At 43.9% G+C, this 11,468-nt stretch overlaps 1 protein-coding gene across 1 annotated transcript in view; it reads right to left on the bottom strand.

Annotated features, from left to right (window-relative positions):
- Positions 1 to 1,302: 1,302 nt before the first annotated feature.
- The window catches only part of LOC306818135 (uncharacterized protein), a gene marked incomplete at both ends in the record, with an annotated part of 126,522 nt that continues 116,356 nt past the window's right edge, over positions 1,303 to 11,468 (bottom strand). Inside the window, 1 exon segment of the mRNA XM_079335510.1 lies at positions 1,303 to 1,440. Within this exon segment, the coding sequence (XP_079191636.1) occupies positions 1,303 to 1,440 (138 nt within the window).

The following is an 11,468-nucleotide window of genomic DNA, read 5'->3' as shown; positions in this document are numbered from 1 at the left end:
ATTGAAAAATAATGAAAATAATTTTTTTGATTTAAAACAGTTTGTTTTGTTTCATAGTTAAGTTTGCTATGTTTAATGTACTTTTTATTTAATTCAAATCCTTTAAATGTAATTCAGATATGATCAGTTTCTATTATATTGCTGTTTTTATGCTCTAGCTTCCTACATTGGAGAGCAGAAAATAACCAGACGTGTCTTAATATTTTTAATTATAAATGACTAAAAGGATGTGACTAGATCTACAGAAAGTCCAGTGAGGTATCAAGGAGCCGCTGATCATAGTTTCTCACTGGACAACAAGGTAAGCATATCATGAAAGTTCTGCGCTTTCACTTAATCCAATCCTCAGAGCTTCCGTATAAAATACCACGCTTAGTCTGGCACTACAGGGAAATGGACTTTCTGATTGAATTAAGAAAACAATATCAAAACCATGATGCTTGTATCCGTATGAAGAGTATTATTGTAACCATGTTTCACAGTATTATACTGTCCAAAATATAACCTCTATTGTGTCAATTATCAACATGAACTGGTATAGCTATAATGAAAACAACCAGCAGAATATAAATTAAACTTTGATTTATTAATAAATAAAAAAAACTAAAGTAAAATCAATGTAATTTAAAATCTTAATATCAATATATTATGTACATGAATCTGTTATTTACATTTATTTTGATTAAAAACAAAAGGTATACTACAGGATAAACCTGGCTCTGCCTGTGCTGGACAGCCGGACACACGTCCTGATTTTAGTGCTGCTGGGCCTTCTACCAGGAAATGGAGACACTCTTCTGGCTGGCAAGTGGTGGTCTCCAGAGTGTTTGGGATTCTACACTGTCCACCGCATCGTCTAATGACCGGGTTTGCAGGGCTGACTCGACTGACGGTTGCCATGTCACAAATATTGGTGGTCTGGTGGTACCTCCTCCAGGGCAGACACCTCTGCAGACAGCTGGTCCCGCCAGGGAGCACCACTGACTGTCTCCAAACCGTCCTCCCCCTCATCCTCTGCCCCATCCTCCTCAGCCTCATCCTCTGGGGCCACGATGTCACCTGCCCCGAGGCAGATGTTGTGGAGGATGGCACATGCTGTTATGACCTGAAATAGTAAATGATAAAAAAAGGAAAAGATTATAGCACCTGAAAAATAAATCCTCCTGTTTGATTTATTGTTATTAACAATTGTAAAATGTCCTATTAAATGATTACTTACATGTGGTAGAAAGGTGTGGTGCACCTCCAGCGCTTGCAGGAAGATGGCACGGAACCTCGTCTTCATCATCCCAAAAGCATGCTCTATAATGGAGCGTGCCCTGGAGTGACAGACATTGAAGCGCTGGGCTCCCACACCTCGTACAGGCTGTTTGTAGGGAGTGATGAGGGGAAGTGGGTGTTGGAGGCACGGATACCCCCCGTCTGCCAGGATGAACTGCCCTGGAGGAGGGTAGAGTCCACGCCTATAGAGTGGGCTGTGCCTGAGCACTCGTGCATCATGCACAGACCCAGGCCAGCCCACATAGGTGTCCTTGAAACGGCCCTGATGGTCACAAACAGCCTGCAGGATGATGGAAGGGAATAGTTTTCTGTTCCTATAGCACTGACCATCAGGGCCGCCCGGTGGCTTGATGCGGACATGGCAGCCGTCTATCGCTCCAGCTGCTCCTCTGAAGGCCCTGTGTCTCGCCAGCCCTGCAAACCCACGGGAAACTGCCTCCAGGTCTTGAGGAGATCAAATTAAAGCTAAAGTACAAACATGTTAACCAATCTGAAGGTAAACTCACCTGTCCATGGTGCTGACTCAGCCGGAGATAAAGCACACGTCGGCGCATATAATTCTCCCTCTCTCTCTTTTTCAGAATCATAAAAAACTGTACTATCAAAATAAATAAATTAATTATATCTCCTGGCTCCATTGTAAATCTAAAACAAATATAAATATAAAAATTAGGTGTTTGCGGTTGAGTTGTGTTGATAAAACGGTGCAATCAAAAAACGGACACTCTCAGGGTTGCTAGGAGACCGCGTGGATCAGCCTTCGCGGTCCACGGAGGGTGTGGCCTTCATGGACCGCGAAGGCCACACCCTCCGAAGGCTGCAGCCTCTGGAATGGGACACAGCGAATTTGACTGCCTGAGCATATACAGAAGTTAACCGTTACGTAATGTGAGCAACAGTGGGACATAAACGAATCACAAAAACTTGATTTAAATATTTGTAGAGGTGTAAGTAATTTATAAAACCTGTATAAAATGTAATTAAATTACAAACATTTATTGTTAAAGGCAGAATCAAAGACTTTCACACATTTTAAATCACTTTTTGTTGATTCAAAGTGTGGTGAATTATCTTATTTTGGTAACTTTATAAAAGTTTAAGAGTGCTCTGTGGACACCTGCTGGACATGCTCTGTACTGCACTTTGTCAAATATCTCTGAGCCTGTTCAGTCTGTCAACATGAAACTTCAGATATTATAGACAAGTTGAGTAAAATATCCTGAACATTTCAACCTAATGACCCGTTGTATGGTACATTTATTGTGTTTTAAAAATGGAAATAAAGAAAAAAAAAGCAAAAGAAAACTTTTTGTCTGATAAATCATTTATCACACGTCCTGAATCGAGGATTCAAGAAAGGCTAACACACTACATGAACCCTCAGAGTCTTTACTTTCTCCTGATGATATGAACATGTGTCTGCCTCGTAACATCCAATCAGCATAAACAAACTAAAACTGTTACATCGAGAGGCAAAAATATATGGTAATGTAAAGAATGTCTCTGAAAGAAAAAAGAAAATATATAAAGTTAGAGAATGTGTGTGATGTTATTAGCATGACATATAGAGCAGATATGCTTTATGTTCAGACTATGAAAGTAAAATTTTATCCAGTTATATTAAATCATCTAAAATCTGAATACAAAGCTTCAGTCTCTGACTTTATATCAGCTGAAGCTACAGCAGGAGAGAGGAGACTTGTTTGTAATAAGAGTCAAAGAGTCTGATGCTGGTGGACAAGTGGTTAGTTTGAACTCCACATGTACACAGACTTTAGTCCTTGAAGCAGGTGGACCAGATTCAATCTCTCTCTCTCTCTCTCTCTCTCTCTCTCTCTCTCTCTCTCTCTCTCTCTCTCTCTCTCTCTCTCTCTCTCTCTCTCTCTCTCTCTCTCTCTCTCTCTCTCTCTCTCTCTCTCTCTCTCTCTCTCTCTCTCTCTCTCTCTCTCTCTCTCTCTCTCTCTCTCTCTCTCTCTCTCTCTCTCTCTCCCTCTCCCTCTCCCTCTCTCTCTCCCTCTCCCTCTCCCTCTCCTCCCTCTCCCCCCCCCCCATAAAAACTCCCTGAATCACGTCACATCTCGTTTGTGCAGAAAATAAATAAAGTTCATCAGTGACTCTTAAACCTGTCATCTTACTAACAATGTTTTTAAATATAATAAAACATTTTTTTTTTAAAAACTCACCAACAACCAGCTCAATGGTGAACTGCTGAGGAGGATGAGATGAGATCAGATGAGGAAAAATACAGGTGTAGTCTCCACTGTCGGCCACCTTCGTCTTCCTGATCTTTATGGAGGCGTTACCGTTCTTCAGCTCCTCATTAAAATGTGACACTCGACCTTCAAGCTGACTGTTAAAATCTCTTCCATTGTAAAAGAACACATCCTGACCTCCTTTCTTCCAGTCAAAGGCCGTGGTCTGGATGTTCTCCTTGGTGCTGAGGGAACACGGTAACACAGCATCACTGTCTTCTTTCACCGTCACTTGAACTGAAACACAAACATGAGAGTGAACCAGTTCGTTTCCATGAAAAGGTTCAGGGACATCTCTTCAGGAACTAAAAGGTTCAGGGACTTCTATTTAAAGAACTAAAAGGTTCAGAGACTTCACTTCTCAAAACTAAAAGGTTCAGGAACTTCTCTTCCAAGAACTAAAAGGTTCAGGGACTTCTCTTCAAAGAACTAAAAGGTTCAGGGACTTCTCTTCAAAGAACTAAAAGGTTCAGGGACTTGTCTTCTTGATATAAGAGGTGGCGTGCAGACAGTCTGTAGAGACGGTAGAGATGGCGTGAAGACAGTCTGTAGAGACATAGAGGTGGCGTGCAGACAGTCTGTAGAGACGGTAGAGGTGGTTTGCAGAGCGTCTGTAGAGACGGTAGAGGTGGCGTGCAGACAGTCTGTAGAGGTGGCGTGCAGACAGTCTGTAGAGACGGTAGAGGTGGCTTGCAGACAGTCTGTAGAGACGGTAGAGGTGGCGTGCAGACAGTCTGTAGAGGTGGCGTGCAGACAGTCTGTAGAGACGGTAGAGGTGGCGTGCAGACAGTCTGTAGAGGTGGCGTGCAGACAGTCTGTAGAGACAGTAGAGGTGGCGTGCAGACAGTCTGTAGAGACGTAGAGGTGGTGTGGCAGACAGTCTGTAGAGACGGTTGAGGTGGTGTGCAGAGCGTCTGTAGAGACGGTAGAGGTGGCGTGAAGACAGTCTGTAGAGACGTAGAGGTGGCTTGCAGACAGTCTGTAGAGACGGTAGAGGTGGCGTGCAGACAGTCTGTAGAGGTGGCGTGCAGACAGTCTGTAGAGACGGTAGAGGTGGCGTGCAGACAGTCTGTAGAGGTGGCGTGCAGACAGTCTGTAGAGACGGTAGAGGTGGCGTGCAGACAGTCTGTAGAGACGTAGAGGTGGTGTGGCAGACAGTCTGTAGAGACGGTTGAGGTTGCGTGCAGACAGTCTGTAGGGACGGTAGAGGTGGCGTGCAGACAGTCTGTAGGGACGGTAGAGGTGGCGTGCAGACAGTCTGTAGAGACGGTAGAGGTGGCGTGCAGACAGTCTCTGAGGTGGCGTGCAGACAGTCTGTAGAGACGTAAAGGTTGCGTGCAGACAGTCTGTAGAGGTGGCGTGCAGACAGTCTGTAGAGACGGTAGAGGTGGCGTGCAGACAGTCTGTAGAGAAGGTAAAGGTGGCGTGCAGACAGTCTGTAGAGACGTAGAGGTGGCGTGCAGACAGTCTGTAGAGGTGGCGTGCAGACAGTCTGTAGAGTTGGCGTGCAGACAGTCTGTAGAGACGGTAGAGGTGGGATGCAGACAGTCTGTAGAGACGGTAGAGGTGGCGTGCAGACAGTCTGTAGAGACGGTAGAGGTGGGATGCAGACAGTCTGTAGAGAGGGTAGAGGTGGCGTGCAGACAGTCTGTAGAGGTGGCGTGCAGACAGTCTGTAGAGACGGTAGAGATGGCGTGCAGACAGTCTGTAGAAACGGTAGAGGTGGCGTGCAGACAGTCTGTAGAGACGGTAGAGGTGGCGTGCAGACAGTCTGTAGAGACTGTAGAGGTGGCGTGCAGACAGTCTGGAGATTCAGACTGAAGGTGACATTCATCTCAGCCTCATTTCATCCTGTCACGGTTTGTGTGTTTATTCTGCACAGTCAGCTGATAGGATGAAAACACACATGTTCACTACAGCTCACTGGGACTTTGGTGATTTCTCAATGGTCCCAGTTCATTATCTCTCCTGTCACTGGTGATTCATCAAACAGAGTCCCAGTTTAGATTTGAACGTTGCTCTCAGGTGGACACATTTACCTGATGGCTCAATGGGACTGAATCCCTGTATACACTGCTTTGAGCTGAATCACTCTGACCTGAGTCTGAGCACGCTAAAACAAAGACACATTTAATTATTATGAAGGAGAATCTCACCTTGGATGTACACATAGTTGCTGGAGTTGATCTGATGACAGATGGCGTCCTGTGTGACCACACAGCTGTAGGTGTCGGTCTTGGTCACAGTCGTTTGGAGGATGATGTCGTAGCTGCCATCTTCATTTTTAGTGACTTGTGGTTCTTCAGTATGAAGGATGTTTCCAGAACTGTCCCTCCACTCCACTTTAGGTAAGGGAGAAGCTCCTTTAACGACACACTGCAGCACGGCCTGGTCACTTGTTTGATCAAGAATTTTGAAAGTCGGCTCTCGACATGCAACTGTGAACAGGGAATAAATAAGAAATTATTCAGGTTCTTTACAGCATCAGAAATGTAATCATGTGAATCCTCTGGTCATCACATATCTGATTAAAGAGGTTTATAAAAGGAGGAATAGAGAAGCTAAATTCATGTCTCAATGATAAATCAGATTATTTGTCCCAGCAGGCTGACATGTTGAAGGACCCTGTAGACCACCTGACCTGAACCCCCTTCATCAGAGCTGCTAGGTGTGGAGGACTCAATGTTATATTAACGTACAAAAAGCTTTGATTGAGTCCTTTAAACTGACGTGTTGTGAGTCTTTACGTCACAAACTGAAGAAAAATGTCCACTGAAGTGAATTAGAAATACTTTAAATATTCCTGAGTGGTATCAGGTCTGTGGGGTCAACCTGAGCGCGTGACAGGCAGAGGGTGACATCATCAGGACTCACCTGGTTCCTCCGTTGTTCTGTCCTTTAAGATGCACTCTGAAAGAAAAAAGAAAATATATAAAGTTAGAGAGTGTGTGTGATGTTATTAGCATGACATATAGAGCAGATATGCTTCATGTTCAGACTATGAAAGTAACATTTTATCCAGTTATATTAAATCATCTAAAATCTGAATACAAAGATTACAATACAAAGGCGTGCACACAGTCTGTAGAGACGGTAGAGGTGGCGTGCAGACAGGGGAATCACATGCCTTTGCAGGTTTTTTCTAATTGAGATACGTACATACCTTGTGAAAGTGTACCATTTTTCTCCACTGCATCACTGGAACTTATCTTGGCCCTCTTCCGTCCAGCTGTGGGTGGCAAGAGATGGAGAAGGAGCAGCAGAGAAGCCATGTCCCAGTCTATCAGGAAGAAAATGGAGCAAAACACATCATTAGTATCTCCCTATGCTATTTATCTATCAAAGTAAATAGCACTAACTGTTTGGAATATAAAGCAAGCATGTCATGTCGCTTACTGGTGTCATCGTTCTCTGCGAGTTTCTCAGCAGCGACTTCTGAAAGTCGGCACAGCTCAGTTGACTGAGTCAGGTGTTTGGCCTCTTTGATAACTTTGGGCCTGAATGCTGTGTCCCACTTCTCAAGCATCTTGGAGGCTATTTCAGCTCCAAACAGAAGAGCAGGAAGTCTTGACTCAGCTGTTGATCATACACACATGCAAATACATCAAACCAATGGTCAGTGTATTGTTCATTGCTTACATGCAACCAAACAAAACAATGGAGAACAACTCACCAGTCCTTTGACATCCAAAAATCGTGTGAATGCTTTAAAGACATCTGTGATTCTCTGCGGATCGTGCACTAGGTCCTGGCGATGCTGCAAGGTCATCTTCATCTTCTGAAACACACTTGCTTCATCGGGAGAGTGAACAAGAAATGAAATAGCATCCCTGCAGGCATCTCCATCAAGCTGCTCAGGCAATGTGGCTGCTAATCTCCGGCGCTTTGGTCCTGGTGCTTGAGCCACTGTGGCTGCCTTGGCTGGCCGTTTTTCTGTCTTCCTGGATATGGTCTTGAGGCGCCATGCTAAATATCCAGTGCCTTTTTCCCCATCATAGAGATGCTCCTGTTAAAAGTTTTTATTTTTAAAAAGTCATTACAAAGGTCTATTACTCATTGATCTTACAGAACGTGCAGTTACTGCCCTGTGAAAATAAAGGACAGTTACTTAAGTAATATTTTTTGCAATTCTCCAATTCATGTGTAATATCCTATTAACCCAATTCATTCTGATTGCCACTACGAACATTTTTCATTTATGCGATTGTATTTTGCATATTCATGTCCAAGGTGAACTTTGTAGCATACTCCACAGTTTCAATTTAGTGGTACTAAGGTGTGGCATTTGAGGTCAGTATCAAGAACTTGGAATAAATGCAAAAATATTGAAATTTCACCACTGTTTAAGTATGTAACTATGGTGCATCAATCATGTTAACTAAAATTCCAAAGCTGTAGTCTGTAAATCTGGTGTTTTCAGGAAGTAATGCGTTTTTTAAACTTACATAGCCCTTTGGAGAAAAAGGATCCTTCAGCGAAGGAAAGAGTGCAATAATTCCCAGGGCATATTTCTCCTTGTGCTTACGGGAAGGCATCCTCCTTTAGAGCAAAGACAATAATTAATTTCAAGTCAGTTTTATTTATAGAGCACCAAAACCCAACAGAAGTTATCTTATAATACTTCTCATACAGAACAGGTCAAGACCATACTCTTATACTACAAAAAGACAATTCAAGTGCCCCACTAATGACTGTATGCTATGTCCCAGCTATGTTAATTCAATGCCATGCATTTTGAAAATTCATTACATTATTTCTTAATATAAAGCCTTTCAGTCTGAAATGGTTTAAAATGAACAATGTATTTAAGAAACGCTTACCCATGATTCTCAGTCATATGGCTAGCCAATATGTTGACAAGCTGTGGCCGGGTGCGGTGGTTCAGCGAATTTCGTGAGTTGTACTCTTCAATGACATTGTCACCTCCAGGTTTACCGAGTGTTACCGGCACCAGACCTAGGGATAATCTGGACCGGCAGCAAGGGTTGCACAGGCCAGGAAACACTGTGTAACCTTATGTGTACTATGGCTGTGAATCAACAGAGAGAGGACAAAGTTAGCGTCCTCTTCATGCCTCACGCGTTTATTTCTGGACTGCGCATGGGCAGAGTGTATAGGCATAATCTCTCCAGTTGATCCACAACAGAATCAGATCACCACCTACTGGCGGAAAAGTGTAACTGACCTTCACAATCTATTAACAGTAGTTCCAATTAAAAACAAAAAAATAGGGGGGGGTTTCTGTTCACTTATGAACTACAGATATGGCATTTTCAACCCATTACACTCTCCCCTGCTTTAAGAGATGTCTCCGGGCATCTAGAACTACCACTATTAATGGTAGCTGTTGCTGTTGAGGAATTGTTTTAAAGTAGACAACCTGAAGACATTCACATTAGTCCTCTGTCTTTTTTGCAAGCATACATCTCAGACGTAGAGGTGGTGTGCAGACAGTCTGTAGAGACGGTACAGGTGGCGTGCAGACAGTCTGTAAAGACGGTAGAGGTGGCGTGCAGACAGTCTGTAGAGACATAGAGGTGGCGTGCAGACAGTTTGTAGAGACGGTAGAGGTGGAGTGCATACAGTCTGTAGAAGTGGCGTGCAGACAGTCTGTCGAGGTGGCGTGCAGACAGTCTGTAGAAACGGTAGAGGTGGCGTGCAGACAGTCTGTAGAGACGGTAGAGGTGGCGTGCAGACAGTCTGTAGAGAGGGTAGAGGTGGCGTGCAGACAGTCTGTAGAGGTGGCGTGCAGACAGTCTGTAGAGACTGTAGAGGTGGCGTGCAGACAGTCTGTAGAGACGGTAGAGGTCTGTGGGGTCAACCTGAGCGCGTGACAGGCAGAGGGGGACATCATCAGGACTCAACTGGTTCCTCCGTTGTTCTGTCTTTTAAGATGCACTCTGAAAGAAAAAAGAAAATATATAAAGTTAGAGAATGTGTGTGATGTTATTAGCATGACATATAGAGCAGATATGCGTAAATTCAGACGATGAAAGTAACACTTTATCCAGTTATATTAAATCATCTAAAATCTGAATACAAAGATAACAATACAAAGGCGTGCAGACAGTCTGTAGAGACGTAGAGGTTGCATGCAGACAGTCTGTAGAGACGGTAGAGGTGGCGTGCAGACAGTCTGTAGAGACGGCGTGCAGACAGTCTGTAGAGCAGGCAGAGACGGTAGAGGTGGCGTGCAGACAGTCTGTAGAGGTGGCGTGCAGACAGTCTGTAGAAACGGTAGAGGTGGCGCGCAGACAGTCTGTAGAGACGGTAGGGACGGCGTGCAGACAGTCTGTCGAGACGGCGTGCAGACAGTCTGCAGAGACGGTAGAGGTGGCGTGTAGACAGTCTGTAGAGACGGTAGAGGTGGCGTGCAGACAGTCTGTAGAGACGGCGTGCAGACAGTTTGTAGAGACGGTAGAGGTGGCGTGCAGACAGGCAGAGGGTGACATCATCAGGACTCACCTGGTTCATCCGTTGTTCTGTCCTTTAAGATGCACTCTGAAAGAAAAAAGAAAATATATAAAGCTAGAGAATGTGTGTGATGTTATTAGCATGACATATAGAGCAGATATGCTTCATGTTCAGACTATGAAAGTAACATTTTATCCAGTTATATTAAATCATCTAAAATCTGAATACAAAGATTACAATACAAAGGCGTGCAGACAGTCTGTAGAGACGTAGAGGTGGCGTGCAGACAGGGGAATCACATGCCTTTGCAGGTTTTTTCTAATTGAGATACGTACATACCTTGTGAAAGTGTACCATTTTTCTCCACTGCATCACTGGAACTTATCTTGGCCCTCTTCCGTCCAGCTGTGGGTGGCAAGAGATGGAGAAGGAGCAGCAGAGAAGCCATGTCCCAGTCTATCAGGAACAAAATGGAGCAAAACACATCATTAGTATCTCCCTATGCTATTTATCTATCAAAGTAAATAGCACTAACTGTTTGGAATATAAAGCAAGCATGTCATGTCGCTTACTGGTGTCATCGTTCTCTGCGAGTTTCTCAGCAGCGACTTCTGAAAGTCGGCACAGCTCAGTTGACTGAGTCAGGTGTTTGGCCTCTTTGATAACTTTGGGCCTGAATGCTGTGTCCCACTTCTCAAGCATCTTGGAGGCTATTTCAGCTCCAAACAGAAGAGCAGGAAGTCTTGACTCAGCTGTTGATCATACACACATGCAAATACATCAAACCAATGGTCAGTGTATTGTTCATTGCTTACATGCAACCAAACAAAACAATGGAGAACAACTCACCAGTCCTTTGACATCCAAAAATCGTGTGAATGCTTTAAAGACATCTGTGATTCTCTGCGGATCGTGCACTAGGTCCTGGCGATGCTGCAAGGTCATCTTCATCTTCTGAAACACACTTGCTTCATCGGGAGAGTGAACAAGAAATGAAATAGCATCCCTGCAGGCATCTCCATCAAGCTGCTCAGGCAATGTGGCTGCTAATCTCCGGCGCTTTGGTCCTGGTGCTTGAGCCACTGTGGCTGCCTTGGCTGGCCGTTTTTCTGTCTTCCTGGATATGGTCTTGAGGCGCCATGCTAAATATCCAGTGCCTTTTTCCCCATCATAGAGATGCTCCTGTTAAAAGTTTTTATTTTTAAAAAGTCATTACAAAGGTCTATTACTCATTGATCTTACAGAACGTGCAGTTACTGCCCTGTGAAAATAAAGGACAGTTACTTAAGTAATATTTTTTGCAATTCTCCAATTCATGTGTAATATCCTATTAACCCAATTCATTCTGATTGCCACTACGAACATTTTTCATTTATGCGATTGTATTTTGCATATTCATGTCCAAGGTGAACTTTGTAGCATACTCCACAGTTTCAATTTAGTGGTACTAAGGTGTGGCATTTGAGGTCAGTATCAAGAACTTGGAATAAATGCAAAAATATTGAAATTTCACCACTGTTT

This window comes from Symphodus melops (genome assembly GCF_947650265.1).
Source record: "Symphodus melops genome assembly, chromosome: 22".
Lineage (NCBI taxonomy): Eukaryota > Metazoa > Chordata > Actinopteri > Labriformes > Labridae > Symphodus > Symphodus melops.
Note: the sequence above shows the minus strand (reverse complement) of the source record. Positions and strands in the feature narration are given on the sequence as shown.